At 39.3% G+C, this 19,450-nt stretch overlaps 1 protein-coding gene and 1 long non-coding RNA gene across 2 annotated transcripts in view; one reads left to right on the forward strand and one right to left on the reverse strand.

The window, feature by feature from the left end:
• Nucleotides 1–2,897: 2,897 nt before the first annotated feature.
• LOC131223674 (uncharacterized) lies at nt 2,898–3,928 on the forward strand. The gene is made up of 3 exons (XR_009160621.1): nt 2,898–3,132; nt 3,266–3,311; nt 3,691–3,928. It is a non-coding gene; the product is annotated as an uncharacterized LOC131223674 (long non-coding RNA).
• A 13,610-nt stretch (nt 3,929–17,538) lies between these two features.
• The window catches only part of LOC131223675 (protein FLX-like 1), a 51,522-nt gene continuing 49,610 nt past the window's right edge, over nt 17,539–19,450 (reverse strand). Inside the window, exon 4 of the mRNA XM_058219132.1 lies at nt 17,539–17,916. Coding sequence (XP_058075115.1) covers nt 17,911–17,916 — 6 coding nt within the window. The 3' untranslated portion in view covers nt 17,539–17,910. The remainder of the gene's footprint in view (nt 17,917–19,450) is intronic.

Genomic DNA, 19,450 nt, shown 5'->3' on the forward strand with positions numbered 1-19,450 from the left:
TTTGTGAGTAGCGCAGCGAGGAAGATTATAGACACCTTAATCAAGTGTAGGAGGACTCAGTTTAGGAATCTTCTCCACTCTCCATAAGGGTTGCACTCGCGCTATGAAGTTTCACACTCGCATAAGTGCATCTTATTTTTGCCTTCGTGCTCTGAAGTTTTACATGCTTCTGCCAATTCAACATTAAAATCACATCTTGAAGGAGTGTGGCACTCTTGTGATATTCAAGTTTTAATGCTCACAGGTGTTGACTGAAATTCTACTCTGGCAAATAGTGCAACACTCTTAGCATGCCCCTTAGGGCTGTCGATGGGCTGGGCTTCAGGCTGCGTTTTAAACTCTTTGGCCAGGCTTTTGAGCCGGGCCTATTCAAATATTTGCATTTGCTAAGCCCAGGCCCAGTCCATTAGCAGCCCTAATACGCTTTTTCTTCATAAAACTCCCCTTTATTTGTTTCTTTTCATCTCTACTTTCATCTCGGCATATATACCCCCACCTCATCCCTTCATCAGGGGGCATTAACAAATCACACAACATTTTCCTTTTATGTTGCTGGGGAACTCTGTACTTGCGGCTGTCACTGGGCTGGATTGGCTTGTCGGGCTTCAGGCTAGGCTTGGGGTTGTGTCTTGAACCCAGCCTGTCCTATCCTGGCCTGGCCTGTTTAAGCTTTTGTCAATACCATGCGTAGTGGGCATGCCATGCACAAAAGTGGGTGTCTAGACGTGGACTTGGGCTTGAGATGGACTCAAACTCAGGCCATGTGTAATCATCACGGGCCCGGCTTTGGCCCGTCGCAAGCCCTGGCCAGACTCGGGCCAGGGTTTTACTTTGCAATCCAAGCTTGGACAGATCTCGCAAGGTATTTTGTATCGATAACGGTGGCCGTAATGGTCACCATCATTACCAATACGGGTATCAACCGTAACAGCTGATACAGGTGCATAATGACCGTTATGACCCTCTGTAACGGTTGATTATTATTATTATTTTTATTTTTTTGCCCCAAAATTTTTGGAAAAATATTTAGAAAATCCCGAATAATGTAAATATTCCAAATATGTATTCATTTTTAGTTTTGAACATGTTTATAGTAGCGTAATGGTCAAGTTTTTGGTTAGAGTGTTGCATATGGTTGTCTGGTGAATTTATGAACATGGTTAGGTGTCTCTAATATTTACACACCACAATCAAGCATTAGAACTAGAAACCGGAAAAAGGCATGGACGTCATAGATTCCATCCATCCAAATTGTTTTAATCTACAGTTTTAATACAAACTATAGTTAGAGTGGTTGAAGTTTGTTGTGATGTGCATGGTGTGCCGTATAGGCCATTACGTAAAGGTAACGGTAGCAACCATTACCCGTTACGGGGTCGTAACAATTGTCATAGCCTTATGGTAAAAATGACTTGTAACCATCATCAATTGCCCGTTATGCCCCCTTATAAAAGCTGTAACATCCTCGTAATGGTTTGTTATGGCGTAAATACAAGTTTCTTGGATTTTATTTTATTTTTCAACGTTACGAGCCAGATATAGGTTTTTCAACCACTCTTATTAAAACTATTAGTAAGAGTGGTTGAAGTTTGTTGTGCATGGTGTGCCGTAAAGGCCGTTACGGGATCATAATAGTTATCCATAGCCGTTATGGAAAAAATGACTTTTAACCATCATTAACTGCCTGTTACGCCCCCTTATAACGGTTGTAACATCCTCATAATGGTCTGTTATGGCGAAAATACAAGTTTCTTGGATTTTTTTTTTCAACGTTACGGGGCATAGTAAGAGTTGTTGAAGTCTACTGTGCATGGTGTGCTGTAAAGGCCGTCACGTAAAGGTAACGGTAGCAACCGTTACCCGTTACGGGGTCGTAACAATCGTCATAGCCGTTTTGGAAAAAATGACTCGTAACCATCATTAACTGCCTGTTACGCCCCCATATAAAGGCTGTAACATCCTCGTAATGGTTTGTTATGGTGCAAATACAAGTTTCTTGGATATATTTTTTTTTTTCAACATTACAGGGCAGATATAGGTTTTTGAGATTTTTCTTTTCAATCAAAAAGAGATCCGTAACAGCCATTACGACCCGTATCATAAAGGTAAAATTAGTGGCCGTTATGGCCACCATTACCGTTAGGAATACCTTGTTGCTGTGGAATAATCTAAGAAAGTTTTTGGAATGAGAAAATTGAAAAACGAGAAAAATGGATTTAAATAGAAAAAAGTAACCGTTTTTAAACCGTTACGGGTGTAACGGTTGTTACCTCCATAACGGCCGATATGGTCCCAAAAAACAAATGCCCTGTTTCACCCTCGTATTGTGTAACTGTCGCAACCGTTACCTATACTTGTCGGTCTTTACGACCGTATCATTACAGATACGGAACACCTTGAGACCTTGGCCCGTCCCGTTAACAACCCCATCTGTAGCAGTCTTTATTTATCTCCTGCAATCATTTTTCTATGTTTGCACTCTTGAATCTGGATCTTTTGGCATAAAAGAGAAGGCTGAGTTAATTATAAAGAAAACAAAGAAAATGCTAAGAGATTCAAATGCCAATGTTATCTGCCTGTTTCTTGTCCTGCCCTTGCATGTGATGCTAATGAACATGTTCCACAATTGTCAGTTATTCATTTATTTTTTTTTCGCCATATCATCATCAGGGGGCCTGGCTAGGATCAATCTAAGCCTGGTCTGTAACAGTTACTAAATCTAGGCCTGGGCTGGCCTATCTTGAGCCCATGTGCCAAGCCCTCAGGCCTGGGAGTTAGATTTAAGCTGATCATGGCAAGCTGTGCCCAAATGCTTGGCAGGCGAGCCCAGCCTGCTGATTGCAGCCCGTCAGAGAGTAGACAAACCTCTGATTTTATTTATTTATTTATCTTGTGGAACACTGGGGGAGGTAGAGGTGGTTATGGTGGGGACAGGCGCAGAGACAATTACGGGGATGGTGGAGGTTCTGGCCCTGACAGGCATCACCACGGGGGGCAAAGGTCACGTCCGTACTGAAGAATCCATGTTGAAGAGTTGCAGTGACAAGCATTTCATGTTAACTAAGAGTGTCAAAGGAGGGAATTCTCTCAATTGGTATTTGCAAGGTTGTACCAGAGCCAGAGACTTAAAAGGTAGGTTACGTGCTCTTCCGAGCAAGAACACCCCCTATTCTTCTCCTTTGCTTTGCTCTTTTCTTCTACAAGTTGGAGGGTTTTGATAGATTGGCTTGAGAAATTAATTTGAACTACGTGAATGTTTTTGTAGAGACAAGTGGATAATCTACAAATTGCTGGTAGGTTGAGATTTTCAGGTGAGTGCCACCCTTTTTTTAAATTGGATCTTCTCTGCCTGTATTGCCTGGGATTTTGTGTGGCAGATGATTGTGCATGTCATGCATGCATTTTCATGCGGGCATGGATGCGTATTAAACATTTGTTTGTGTGCATTCATGTTATGCATGCATGGATGCATACTAAGCATGCGTTCATGTGCTTGCATGCATGCATACTGAGCATTTGTTCATGTGCGTTCGTGTGCTTGTATGCAAGGTGATTTTTACAGTATGCTTGCATGCATCTCTACATTTTCTTTCTCGACCTCCAAAGTACTAAGGCATGTGGAAATGTATTTTCATTATGTATGTTGTTTCCATCTTGTAATTTGTAGCATATTTCTTTCCTCGTTAACAGAATGATGGGGCGGGAGATGCGATGCTATGCTCATCCCTGGCCATCATCATGTCTTCTTCATGGACGGATTCTCTCATCATATGAAGATGTGTTTACTAGAATATATACCACGCACATCTATATATAAGTGAGAATGGTGGCCACTCATCAGGTGAGGTCCATAAACCTTCTGCAGGCTGGAAAAATCAACATCAGTTATCAGGTGGGCTGTATGCTTCAACAAATATACTGTTGGTCATCCTGTCTACCGTTCATTTCTCTCATGCATGTATGAACATCCTGACAAGTGAATGGGCCTGGTATCTTTTACTGAATTTGTTCAGTGTGCCCCTTTGATGAATGACCCAAATCTCTACCTATCACCTCTTTGCCTGTGAGGTGTGCAACCGATGCTAAACTCTGGCAAGCACTATCAGATGCTTGAAAAAGGCTCACTTTGACAGGTAACTGAGCTGGTTTAGCTACTCACTTTGGATCAAGTGGGGGGCGCTTGTTGAGGGAAGTGCCACCTTCTCCATTTAGTTGAAGAAAAAGAAATAGGCCCTCTGGGGATTTTGCTTTGTTTTTATTATAAAAATCATCTCCCCACATTTAGTGCTGTCATTGAGATAGGTCTATATGCTAAGCCAAACCAAAATTTTGAACAAGGGTCAGCCCTCAGTTTGAAATATGGGCCAAAGACATTATCAGGTGGGAGGCTCGACAGCCCTGTGATACAGGGGAGACGTTCAAGTCCTAATGGGGTATTTTTATATTCTGTTAATAAGTTGGGAGAAGTGAGCTGCTGTGAGGTGGTGAAGATGTGGGCTACATATGGGGGGTTTTGGCCTAACAATGAACTTGTGCAAAACAGTCATGCTTGCTTTGTGGAATGCTTATGGATCATCAATCTGTGACGTATTCATGAGATGCAGACTTTGACTTGATAGGCATTGAGTTGCTGCTACTTGCTCATAGTGGGGGTAAATCAGCCTGATGGTGACATGGTGTGTCAAAATAGATCCGAGTCTGGTTAGCCCAAGGTGTCATAAAAAATTGTATTGAGTCCGACAAAAGTCTATGAGCTAACAGGAGCGGAGTGTCTGAAAACCATGAGCTAATCGGACATGGATCCTGCTCTCAGAATCTATGTGGTACCCACTCGGACATGGATCCTGCTCTCAGAATCTCCCACCCTGATGTTTGTGAAAAATCCACTCTGCCTCTGCTTTTTTTTTTTTTTTTTTTTTAATTTTATAAAAGATCATGTCAAGTCATGAACTCCAAAATGAGGGGGTTTCAAAACTCAATATAGCCGTATGACAGGAAACTGTGAGGATAGAATGTTCACCACTAAAACATCTGGTTGTTGATGAGGTGAATTTCTCACAAACAGCATCTAGCTTTTCAACTCTCTCTCTCTCTCTCTCTCTCTCTCTCTCTCTCTCTATCTCTGTTGTTTTGTTAATAATGAGGGTTGTATATTCAACATGATGGTTTGGGTTTCGAGAGGGTACATGGTGCATTTCCAACACGGAATGGATGGCTTGTGTACGAAGATTATTATTTAATGGTCCATATTGAAATCAACGATTTAAAGGTCAGGGTTATCAATGAAGCATGATTGATAGTAATGAGAACATGAATGGTTCAGATCAATCAATCCAGGTGGGAAAAGGCCACCATAAGGTATTGCTGTATGTACCTGATTGTCTTTTGCCCAGTTGTTACCCAAGTAGGGTTGTTGACAAAAGAAACTGTCCGCTCTAAGATTTCGTTACCACAAATGGTGTTAGAAGGATTTTAGAATACAAATGCATATCCGCTGGTTATTGACTGTGTGCGCCTCTTGCATGTGAGGGCATACTCTCAAAAGCTCATTCGAGTCTTTACCACTTGAGGCATGGGAACAGGTGCTTACGGCAATACTCTCAGTGGGCCCTACAACTGCCGTTTGTTGGATGCAAACATCAAGTTTCTTGTAATATGAGGGAGAAGAAGATTAGGTGTGGCGCTGACCATGGGCCCCACCTCGATGTGTAGTATATCCACCCACTCCATCCGTTTTTCCATATCATTTTTTTTTTTTGTGGGGGGGCGTGTATCTCAGGAAGACCACGCTACTGGAAATAGTGTTGATTGACCATTAAAAATTTTATTGTGCGACACAAGTTTTTGATCAAGCTGTTATTTTGTTTTTATATATCAACAGGTTGGATGGCAAACAAACATTACAGTGGGTCCTAGGAAGTGGTCCACCTGAGATTTGGATCTGTTTCATTTTTGGTCTCATGCCCTAAAATGTTAGGGGAAAACGGACGAATGGTGTAGATGTCTTACACATACATCAAGGTGGGAGTATCTTAGTTGATCGCTACCAGGCACACCGCATGTCGGTTTGAAGCTTTTGGCTGTTCTCTATATTGTGGGACGTGATGATTTGAATGGTCTGATGTTTGGTCAGTTTTTTTTTTAAAAGGTTAGCTTGTTAGTACACACCCATGTCAGTACACACCCCCATGATTGAATCTTTCTCTGGGATGTGTTGGATGGCATAGGGCATCATGGTGGTCCCTAAGTAGATATTTGTTGAGACATTCAGGTGTCTGCTATCCAAACCGTACATCAGATTCATCCAATATAGTGATTGTATGCTTTCTAAACTGCTGATCAGCTGCTACCATGAATACGTGACACCCCAAATTTCAGGTGCACCATACCATAGGATAAATAAATAAATAAATAAATAAATAAATCAAGTGATATGACTCAAGTAATGATTGTATTGGATTACATTGAAAGTCCCAATTTTATGCTGGGTTTGCATTTGGACAAATTATATCCCATAAAAAAATAAAAAAAAATAAATAAATAAAATCAGTTGGCCCCCACACAGTTTGGAACTTTTGGGTAGCTGTCAATTATTCTATGTGGTGTGTGTTGGACGTAGGCCAGTGGAGCCCACTTGTGAGCAATCACTAGTGGGTACGTCCCATGTTTTCTCCGGTCTCTTTCTTTGAATTAAATTTCAAATTCAAATATGAATTTGATTTTTAATTAAAGATAGAGATTTGATCGGATTATTTGGTCTTATCCCAATCCCACCCAAACTTTCCTTCCTCTGTTATAAAAAGGAATGTGTTTCTTTCGTGTAAAACAATTGAGTCATACGATAAACCGAGAGTATACAGAGAGATATTGTGTGCGCTATAGTCTATCCATTTTAGCTTGTCCTTGGGACGATCTGATCCATAGATCGCAATCCGGGGCCACTATATACCGTAAGATCAGAGGTGTGAATAGTTCCATCTGCTCCAGTAATAGATAGGCGGGCTGTTGAAGCACCGTTCTTCTGCTTTGTAAAGGTTCCAAACTTCGTGTAGACCGTTAGATCTTGAGGGCTCACCTTCCGCGCTTCTCAACAGTGGTATCAGAGCATTTAATGGCGAATCTCCGATTATTTTCATCTAAAAAGGTAAGTGGCCTATCCTTTCTTTTTAGATTGGAATCCAAGGCTTTCAAATGGTATTGGTTCATGTATACCATTTTGTTGATTTAAGGATTGATCCAAGTAATGTATCACATGTGTGTACATCACAATAGAAATATAATACATGCGTGTACATCACAAATATATGTTATACCATAACTTTTGTACATGTGGGGGGTCATAATGGCTAGTCTATATTATGCCATATATTAAGCATACGTAGAGATCGGTTTGACTGATGTTGTTATATTGAAATACAACATAGCTATTAGTGGCTAATGTTGTTGTATTGAAATACACCACTAGCTGATGTATTTGAAAAACGGAATGACTAAGTACACGCATTCTTATTCTGATAAGTGGGTCCATATATGATTACCGTACAATAAAGAATCCACGTGATGTACCCCATGAATATACATTACAACAGATATATACCCCCTCTTTAATGTTGAATGTGGACTGTTGTAGTGTTTTTCTATAATCGACCGTCCATTGGTAGACCACAGATGGAAAGGTTAAGATTGTCCCATGAAGGAAAGTTTGTAGGGTATAGTCCATCCATGGTGCAACTCAATCTACCAGCGGTGTGGATTACCAAACCATGAAAGTATGTAGCATATACCCCATACGTGTGCATCATACCAACTAAATAGTTGTTGAATTAAAGTCAACTGTTAGGAAGCGCGGAAGGTGAGCCCTTAAGATTTGACTGTCTATACGAAGTTTGGAACCTTCACAAAGCAGAAGAACGGTGCTTCAACAGCCCGCCTATCTACTACTGGAGCAAATGAAACTATTCACACCTCTGATCCTACGGTATATAGTGGTCCCGGATTGCGATCTATGGATAAGATCGTCCCAAGGACAAGCTAAAATGGACAGACTATAGCGCACACAATATCTCTCTGTATACTCTTGGTTTATCGTATGACTCAATTGCTTTACACGAGAGAAGCGCATTCCTTTTTATAACAGAGGAAGGAAAGTTTGGGTGGGATTGGGATAAGGTCAAATAATTTGATCAAATCCCCATCTTCAATTAAAAATCAAATTCATATTTGAATTTGAAATTTAATTCAAAGGAAGAGACCGGAGAAAACATAGGACGTACCCACTAATGATTGCTCATAAGTGGGCCCCACTGGCTTACGTCCAACATCTCTCATTCAATCACATTGTAGGATAGGCACATAAATTTGTCCATCTAACTTGCCTAATAACAATCAAAGAACCAAATATCGCGATCAAAAGAATCAGAGGCATGGGACCAGCTGGATCATCATAATCTTCTCACAGGTGCTTAAGCACTAAGTGACCACCTGACTAGTACTCAATAACTCAAGCTTTGCAATGCATGTCCTAATCCGCATGACCACACTGGATGAAGTTAACTCCCGATCTGGAGTACTCGGCCAACACACGCACTTATCCAACTTATTGAGTTATTCTGAAAATTTGATTTTTCACAAACTTCGACTAAAACCAATTCAAAGCAATACTTATATATATATATATATATATATATATATATATATATATATATATATTATTTTTAAGAAAAATACTGTTTGCAAAAGTCTAATAAAAAACAACTCGATACTATCGGCGGATAAGTCTTCAAGTGCGTATTTATAGTTCTAGAAACTTCGTGTAGTTGTCACGGGATCTTCCCCATGCAGATGTGTAATTTGGAATTCATCAAGCTGCTTTCCTAGCGTAACTGAGTCTGGCCAATCAAGGACCTTTCGTCATAGTACACTAAAGTAGCAATACTCAATCTCATCCTCATATACACAAGAGGAGGGTAGCTGAGGACACAAAGAGTCACCTACGGGACTGGCTACTCGCACGTTGTAGTGATTAGATCGAATCAAAGCAATCTGTAGGTAAAAGGTCCCAGCACGTGGCTGCAATCCACATCGTAAAGTAGACAATACTAGGTGAATGTCGGGTCTACAATACGCAGGTCATTCCACATGAGGTACGACTCATCTCATAAGCTCATAACCTGGCTTTAATTTCAGGCCATAACATTGATCGCATGTAACAGAATGGTGCGATTATGTTATTCGACTGTACCAGTCTCATCTACAATCTTTATAAGATTGTAGGTGGATACAACTCACTCATATCCTCATCCTCTATTATTCACAATAAAGGGAAGTCCATACCTCAATGTATGAACATAGCCCCAAATGTACCTCTCTTGTACATTCAAGGTTCGTCAATCGTGCGAGTGGGTGACCGGCCTGTCGATAAAAAATAGAAATCCTACATGATCTCAAGGTAAATGCTGATGATCTACATACCTAGTTTATATTAGTGTTCAATACTGAATAAAAGGAATATATTATTCATAAAAGATCGAATGTCTTATAAAACAAGTATAGCATTCAAACTTTCCTCAATCCCATCTGCCTGACGTGAACCTGAAATAGATCTCTAGCTATAGGTTTCGTCATGGGATCATTCATCATCTCCTTAGTAGGAATGTAGCTGAGGGCGACCTTTTTATCTCTCACTTGATCACGGACGTAATGATACTTGATTTCAATGTGCTTAGATTTCTGGTGGTGTTTAGGGTCCTTTGCCAAGTCAATGGCAGAAGTATTGTCTATCTTCAGCGATATAGGCTGACGAAAACTCGGTACAACACCCAGACTCAATAGAAATCTGTGAACCCATACACACTCTTGAACTGCAGCACAACATGCAATATACTTGGCCTCCATAGATGAAAGAGCTGTGGATGTCTGTTTCTTACTCGACCATGAGATAGCTCCTCCTCCGAGTAAGAATACATACCCTGAAGTAGACTTTTCCTCGTCAGCATCATTACCCCAAGCAGCATCTGAATATCCTTTGAGCTCGAGATTTATGCCTTCATAACACAACATTAGGCCTTTTGTTCCTCTGAGATAGCTGAATATATGTTTGATGGCTTGCCAATGAGACTGTCCCGGGTTACTTTGATAACGGCTGACTATGCCAACTGCATAGCTAATATCCGGTCTGGTGCAAAGCATAACATACATTAAGCTCCCTACTGCACTTGCATAAGGTACTGAGGATATAGCCAATTTCTCGGCTTCAGTCTGGGGACAAGATTTCCTGTCTAGCTTGGTAGCTTTATCCATAGGGGTTTCAACAACTTTTGAATTTTTTATCCTGAACCGCTCTAAAATCTTTTGTATATAGGTTGCTTGAGACAAGCCTAAAAATTTCTTAAGGCGATCCCTGATGATTTTTATCTCAAGAATAAAGTTGGCTTCACCGAGGTCTTTCATCTCAAAGTTCGAGAATAGCCAATTTTTAGTCGATATCAACAATTGCATGTCATTACCAGCTAACAGGATATCGTCTACATATAAAGATAGTATTAGAAAAGATCTTCCAGACCGTTTCATGTATACACAATGATTTTCTTCACTCATCGTGAATCTAAAAGTGGTGATGGCCAAGTGGAACCTCATGTACCATTATCTTAAAGATTGCTTCAGCCCATAGATAGATTTCAACAACTTGCAGACTTTCTTTGGATGCTTTTTGTCCACATAACCCATGGGCTGTTGCATGTATATCTCTTCATCCAAGTCACCATTTAAGAATGCGGTCTTTACATCCATCTGATATAACTCTAAGTTTAAACTTATGACAATGGACAAGATCATGCGGATTGAAGAGAACTTTGTAACAGGTGAAAAGGTCTCCTCGTAATCAATGCCTTTTTGTTATGTAAAACTTTTAGCAACTAATCATGCTTTATACTTGTCCACCGTACCATCTGTTTTTCTTTTGATCTTAAGTACCAATTTATTACCTATCGCTTTGCGATTGGAAAGCAGATTAACAAGTTCCCAGACTTTATTTTTTTCCATGGAAGCGATCTCTTCGTCCATAGCATTTACCCAATCGGCCGAGTAAGAAGATAATAATGCATCCGGTGTGGTCATGCGGACTAAGACAGGCATTGCAAAGCTTGGGTTATTGAGTACTAGTCAGGTGGTCACTTAGTACTTAAGCACCTGTGAGAAGATTATGGTGATCCAGCTGGTCCCACGCCTCTGATTCTTTTGATCGCGATGTTTGGTTCTTTGATTGTTATTAAGAAAGTTAGATGGAGAAATTTATGTGCCTATCCCATAATGTGATTGAGTGGGAGATGTTGGACGTAGGCCAGTGGGGTCCACTTGTGAGCAATCACTAGTGGGTACGTCCCATGTTTTCTCCGGTCTCTTCCTTTGAATTAAATTTCAAATTCAAATATGAATTTGATTTTTAATTGAAGATAGGGATTTGATCGGATTATTTAGCTTTATCCCAATCCCACCCAAACTTTCCTTCATCTGTTATAAAAAGGAATGTGCTTCTCTCGTGTAAAGCAATTGAGTCATACAATAAACCGAGAATATACAGAGAGATATTGTGTGCGCTATAGTCTGTCCATTTTAGCTTGTCCTTGGGACGATCTGATCCATAGATCGCAATCCGGGGCCACTATATACCGTAGGATCAGAGGTGTGAATAGTTCCATCTGCTCCAGTAGTAGATAGGCGGACCATTGAAGCACCGTTCTTCTGCTTTGTGAAGGTTCCAAACTTCGTGTAGACCATCAGATCTTGAGGACTCACCTTCTGCGCTTTCCAACAGTGTGGCCCATGTTATGATTAGAATAATCCTGATTTTTGAGAATCCAGACTGATAATTGGATCCTTCTGTTGGATGGGTTGGACGGAGCACACATAATGGCAGGCCCCCTAAAAAACGCCTCTTTTAAACTTGGGCGTACCGTCCCAAACTTTAAATTGTCTGTCATCAACCAATAAGATATACCATGCATACCAGTTTTGACGCCAACCAAATTGAACCAATATAATAAATCAAAACTGATTCTTAAACCTCAGAAGCCAAGACAGACTATCAATTAACAAATGAAAGAAATGAATGGTTAAGTGAGATTGACGACTAATGATCATTTTACATACATGCATTCCTGACTTGCTGACCAGAACATCCTTGGGCATCTAAAAAGCAGGGAATTTGGTAGGGAACATGTACATCTCATGCAAGTGCCTTTGACACTCCCAGGACGTGTTTAGTGGTCCTCATTGTCTATATAGCTTGGACAAATGGGGGCCTGTGATTTTTGTTGAATTGGGGATCCAATGTTCTTCATATATCTAAAAGTTGAAGTTAAATCTCTCTTTCTCAATATTTTGAGTTGAATGTCATTGAGGGGACATTACCAAGAGGTCCAAGGCCCACCAATTTTGGCTCCTCATGGACTAAGAGGCTTGTAAATAATTTAAACAGAGAGTCCTTAATACTTCTACAGAATAGTATAAACAATATGTATAATGGTGTGGATATCTTTGGAAGTTTCTAAAGTTTTAGAAAATGGTAATGGAACCCTGACTCCCAATGGTTGGAGATTATTGTGGCAGATAGAGTCAATTGGCAACAACATAGACACATTTTAAAAAAATGGTACAAGCATAGCATATGTATTGTGGTGTTGAGATCTTTGAAAGTTTCTAGATTTTTTATTTTAAAAAGTTTATTTAGAATAATCTAAATAAGTTGTAGAATATTCATGGTTGCTGGGCTATCCCATATGGCTTCATCTCAGGCTTCCTTATACAGCAACTGGAAGGTTCTTGTGCCTATATGAGATGGGAGATCTCATTTGGGAAGCACTTCATAAACCTGTACGCTGAGACTATAAAAGCATTTCGTTCAACTTGTTTCTTTGCATCCCATAGCATGTTTTGGTGCATAACACTTGGGGCCCGTTTGGCCGGTCGGATTGGAAGGGACTGGATGGTATTGGAAGGGATTGGAAGTTAAATCCTGGGATTGGCCAGGCGCGCCAAACAGAGTTGGTGATCTGATCCCAATCCCATGGATCTTAAGACAATACACTGAGGACACCATCATTACCTTTAAATCCCATCCAATCCACCCTAATCCGTTCAAATTTGCATGGGATGTGTTTGGTTGGAGGGATTGGAAGGGATGGGAAGGTTTAATCCCGAGATTGGCCGGGCATGCCAAACAGACTGGATATAGCAATCCAGGGATATAGCAATTCCATGGATCTCAAGACAATCCACTGACAACACCATCATTACCTAGAAATCCATGCCATCCACCCTAATACCATTCAATCCCTTCAGATCCACCCGGCCAAACGGGCCCTTGGTGTTTGCATTTGGGAGTTAGGCTGTCTCATCCAAAACGGGAGTGTGAGTGTCACACCATATATGCTTGAGGAAGCATTCAATCCATGATAAGTACCAGAGTGACATTTCGAGGGGGAGGTCGTGATGCTCTTGGAACACGAGAAATGCAACATCGATGAAAATGGCCAAGTCTATGAGAGAGAAGTCCAAGGATATGCAGTGATGGTAATGGAGCTATGACTCCCATTTCAAGGATTCGCCCAATGTTAATGGAGTTGTGACTCCCAGAGTTGGAGATAATTGTAGCTGATGAGGAAGGGTCAGATTGAGTCGATTGGCAACAACATAGCAAGAGAGAGTGATGTGAGGTTCCTTGATAAGTTGGTTGACACTTTATCTCAGGTGGGGAAAGCGATCAAGGCAAATGTGCTATGCTCTCACCATACTGGAATTTCTGGAATTAAGTTAATAACCCATGATTTTGCATATTTTGCATGCTCAATCACATAGATTTTGATTTCTAATTTTAAATTTGGAAAAAAAAAATCAAAATGTTCCAATTTAACTTGTAATTAGTGTAGCAAAATCCTGTGAGAGTGCTTGGAAGCTAATCTACAAATTGATGGAATTTTTAAAAACATTTGAAACCATCAAAATTATATATATATATATATATATATATATATATATATATATATATATATATATATATATATATATATATATATATATATATTACATTGAGGACAATGTTATTTGTCTTATATTTATGTATTTATGAGCATATGTTGATCTTAAAACCAGACAAACTCATTTATTTTCAAAACTAAATTTAACTTTTAAAAACATATTTTTTAAAAATAAATTCATTGTATATTGTAGAATAGAGTTGGCTTTTGAATGTGTTTATTGTATTTTCATACACATTTTTTTATAATTTAAATTATATGAATTTTTTTTCTTTTTAACTTATATGAATTGATTTTGAATATGGTTGCATCACTTCTATGGGACAACGTATAACATAGGACCTTGCACAAATGCAACTTATTATGTGTACTTTTTTTTTGGGTGATCTTTTGAGTCTTGCATATATACTAATGACGTTTTTGACATTTACTGAAGTTTCATTAAAAAATTCGACTAATTTCCCAAATATTTCTTAATATTTTTAAAAAATAACGATACATTACGCGATACGTGTTATTTCCCATGTGATACCCAACATGTTTCCGTCTCCCAAAGGTGCAATACATGCTTCCATCTTGATCTTGAAAACACTAAATGGAACGTAACTCATATTGATCAAGGTTAGAGCTAGAGCGCTGAAAGGGTCAATGGTAATTCACACACACACACACGTGTATATATATATGGAAAAAGGTACTATGAGGTTGACCTCATGGGAAGCTGTGGACCCCATTATGATCTATGTTGGACATCCACCCTATCAGTCTAATGCACCCTCAGGCCAATCCACGACTTAGGTGGGCCACATCACAGACAACAGTTGTGAGTGGATAACCATTCATTGAAACATTTATGATCCTTTATAAGGCCCACTGAGACGTGGTTCACACATCCATTGTGTGTGTCCCACTTGAGTGAGGGATCACACCAAGTTTCAGCCATATCCAAAACTCAAGTTTGCCTCACCAAGTGCTTTTAGATGTTTTAGGCATGATTTCACACGGTTTCAGATGGTATGACCCACTTGAGTTCCTATACAACAGATTTTTGAGATATCTCATAACCTTGATGGGACCCACCAAGTGCATGGTGTGGATATCTGGCATAGATCATGGTGGTACACGCATAGCTCGACCTCATGAGAAGCTCCCATGAGGTTGACCTTATAATACCATTTCCCAAGTGTGTGTAAGATCTCTCTCTGTTTTTTTTTTCTTCTTTTCTTTTCTTTTCTTTTTGGTTTCTAAAATATTAGTCCTCTTCACATACACAGCATGCACACAAACACAGACCAAGCCTTCCAACAAAAGGCTCTTCCCACCCCTGGTGGTGCTTCTCTTGAAAGATATGATAAGGTCTCCCACAACTGGTGGTGAAATCCCACTACGGCATGCGTGGGTGGGTGTGTCGGGTGGTGTGTTTAAATATATATTAAAAAAAAGGTCTCCCACAATTGGTGCATCCTCACCCCAATTGCTCATACATGAATATTGAATTCATGAAACCTCTATTTTGGAGGTATCTCCTAAATGGGATGCTCTTAAATCCTTTGGGTGACTCATCAGTCCATTGTTAAGAGTATCCGCAATATATTATCAAAATATTTACTGAAATTATCCATATCTCTAGGTACAGCTTAGCAATACTGATAGCACCAATGGTCTTGGAAATTCCAAGTAACAGCGATGTATCGTTAAATATTGTCAATGTATTGATATCATTAATATTTTTTACTGTGTAAATTTCAGGTGTTGATTGCATCGCCAATATTTTCACATGTGTAAATTCTAGGCATCACTTGCATTTCCAGTGCATTGACAATATTTTAATAATATCGCCAAAATCTATTTATTAAAAGAGATTTCATTTCAAAATTTTTTATGGGCACACGGTTATACGCAATGTTCAAATTGTTGATGACAATATCAATTATATCGTAATATTATTGTTATTGCAACATGAGCAATATCAAGACCATAATCTTTTGTTGTATTTCCAATTGTCGACGATTTCTCAAAAAATATTATGTTGTCGATATTCCGAAATATCGATGTATGTTTGGATGGTTAGATGAATGGATGAGATGATTGGATGGACTGGTTTCTTACGACAGCACACGCTTTTAGACTCCCATTGAATGGAAATTTATTATGTATACATTCTTTTTGCAATTTTTTTAATTCCAAAAATATGAAATATGTATTTTAGCATCTCTTGAAATTTCATTGAAAAACTTAACTGTCTTCCCCTTGTTTCCCCAATGTTTCACTGAATTTCCAATTATCGGCTATATTATCAGCGAGATCGATATTGTTTCTATATCCCTTGCCAACGAAACTTGTAGTGATATTGATACTTTGAACAACACTAGTCATCACCATACAATTTTGGAGATCTTCTATCTTCTGGATATCCGTAATTCTGGATTTTCTCCAACAAGAAGTAAATTACCACCTTGGGCAACGTCATGGATGAGAATGCATCTTCCCTAGCAACCAGTCACCTATATACTGGATACATAGGATTTTGATCAATGCATAAACAAGCGTGCACGCAATGAAGCAACTTCATACCCATACATTTCTCAACCAAATACCAAGCGATTCCCCGTTGTTTATGATGGAATGGAAAATCCAAAACTACTAAGCAAATCCACAAAAGAAAAGAAGAAAGAAAAGGAATACGAGTTCTCCAACTTGAATATAAAATAATAATAACAATAATAGAAAAGGTATACAATTCCTACACAAATGAATATTAGAAGGAAACTAAGCAAATCTAGAGCCTATGCAATCTAGACCATCCACTCAATCAAATCTTAGCCCTCCAATTAGAACCTCGCTAAAAGAAATTGTATATTCTAGAGCACACTTCTAGTTCTTCTACCCAAATAAATATTACTAAATTGTCACACAGCAACTAAAAGAGGAAAAAAAAAACCCTAAATTTCCATCATAGCATTGCACCTTGATTGTATTTTGGCCACATCTTACTCAATTGTAGCAATCACCTGAGCTTAGATTCCTTGAGAAAATCTCAATAGGCTTTCAAATGGAAACATGTTGTACCAACATCATTTGAACAGTTAACCAAGATAATCGCTTCAGTGATGCAGATAAGAGTACCATCTCAAGAATTGTGCATAGCTTGCACGCCTTTTCAGGCGAACATCTGTAGGATGTACTGTGACATCACATCACCTCGTCACATCTTCAATTTTTTATACACCCAAAACTCGAAGAATGAATCAGCCAAAAATATGGAAGCGCCAAACCTATTTAACATGGTTTTGGGATTTCAGATTACATCATCATTCTATTTCTGCCACAGCTGGGAAGAAACTTGTCCTCGCGTTTCCATCAGCAGCTATACCTCAAATTCAATCCATAGCTCAAGTGGTAGACTGAGTGAAGGATACCTCGTTTCAACATAGAGGTCTTGGTATCGACTCCCTAGTGGGGGTGGCTAACAGTGAAGTGCGAACTGACAGTGGGGTGTGATAACAAGCTAACAAAAAAAAAAAAAAATCCTTCTCTTTGATCATTTCCTCTTTCCAACCCTTCTTTAGAAAACACCGCCTCATTTACCTCTTTCTAGCATTGGAATGCATTGCAAAGGATAATGAAGTCTCTCGCTCATGGATCTTGATCTGGTGTATTGACTTTTTGTTGACAACTATTTTCAAAGTGAGAAAACATCACTCTATTCCTCATTTTCTCCATCATAAACACTGTAAAGTGGCTTCTCTTGTACTGCACACTCTCAGCAGCATCTTCTCCTCACACATCGATGTATGCGCCCCAACTTTTTCTAATCTCTGCTTCCCTCAATCCATTATTTTGTGCCCCATTGATCTATTTTTTTAAATACTTTGCTTCATCCCTGCTAGATTGATTTGATTAACACAAATGACAAACATGCTCTGAAGCAAAACTGATCCAGCAAAAGATCCGTATCTACCAAACTCATCTATAAAAGAGAATGAACAATGTAGCAAACAAACAGTTGAGAAAGGACAGGCAAGCATTTGAAAAAAAATAAATTGCAGGGTTTCCAATTTGGGGCAGATGTAATTCAAAAGTCTATTATTTAAGGGAAACTAAGCAACATACATGCGTGAATAGTCTAGGCCATCCACCCAATCTAATCGCCAGAGTACCTCTAATTTCTCTACACAAATAATAGTTAATAGACTGCCATCACATAAAAGGAAAACGTAAAACTTGGATTCCGAACATGGTGCCCCTATTCATATTTTGGTCATATCTTCCTCCACTGATCTTGGATTCACATTGCAATGCACTCGATGGATATGCCACCGAATAGTCATTCAAACAGGAAGGATTTCAGGTTATTGTAATGTTATTTGGACCTTGAACCAAGGTAATTTGACAAATTGGGTGCCATCTCAAGAACTGTATGGTGACACTTCTGAGCTGCATGTCTATATGGACCAGACAACCATTCCAAATTGCCGCATCTACAACATTGTATACACCCAGAACTCAAAGAACGATTCAATCATGAATATCAAATCAGCATGTAAAGAGTTGTTCATCGTGGTTTTGGAATCTGAATTCCATTGGTTTCTCATTCATTTTTCCAAACCTTCAGATTTCATTTGTTCCTTTCATTCCATTGCCTGTTATGTTAACTATGATTGTCATGCTCCAGTTGAGGGCATAGAACTTCAGCATGTACCAAATGATTCCTCCATTCTCTATCACTTTGATCCATAGGTCATGAAGCAATTACTACCTTTGGCACGCCATTTTCACCCGCAATCAAAATGGTTCTTTGGTAGAACCGTTGAACAAAGTCCCATTCAGTCTTTGTTTGGCCATGTTGTCTATGATGTTTACCTCAAAAATGTTTCCACTTAATTACACGCATTACTGCATTACCTGATTATGTCTTAATGAGATCCTCTAGGATGATTGGCTAAGAAGATCACCTCATCTCCATTTCCTACTTTCCTCCGTTGGGTGCCTCTAGTTTTGTGACGAGGGCGATTGAGTAATTGTTCCTCATGCTTGATGCTAGGGAGTTGAAGTGGTAGTTCCACTTTTCATTGAGAATATCAAATGCATTATTCCCCCACCTCCACCACCACCACCATCATCTAAGCCTTATCCCAACTAATTGGGATTGGCTATATGAATCCTTTTCCACCAATCCAATCTATCAAGAGCCACAACTTCAATTAAATCAAAGGCCATAAAGTCTTTTCTTACTACCTCAACCAACATCATTTTAGGCCCTTCCTTTGCCTTTTTAAGGCCTTTGTATCAACTCACTCCTAACCAGAGCAGTTCTTGGTCTCCATTGAACATGAACAAACCATCCAAGTCTTTTCCTCATCTAATTACCTTTGGTGATACTCCTAAATTCCCTCGAATGCATTATTTTCTAATCT

Source organism: Magnolia sinica, chromosome 13, assembly GCF_029962835.1.
Source record: "Magnolia sinica isolate HGM2019 chromosome 13, MsV1, whole genome shotgun sequence".
NCBI classification, from domain to species: Eukaryota; Viridiplantae; Streptophyta; class Magnoliopsida; order Magnoliales; family Magnoliaceae; genus Magnolia; species Magnolia sinica.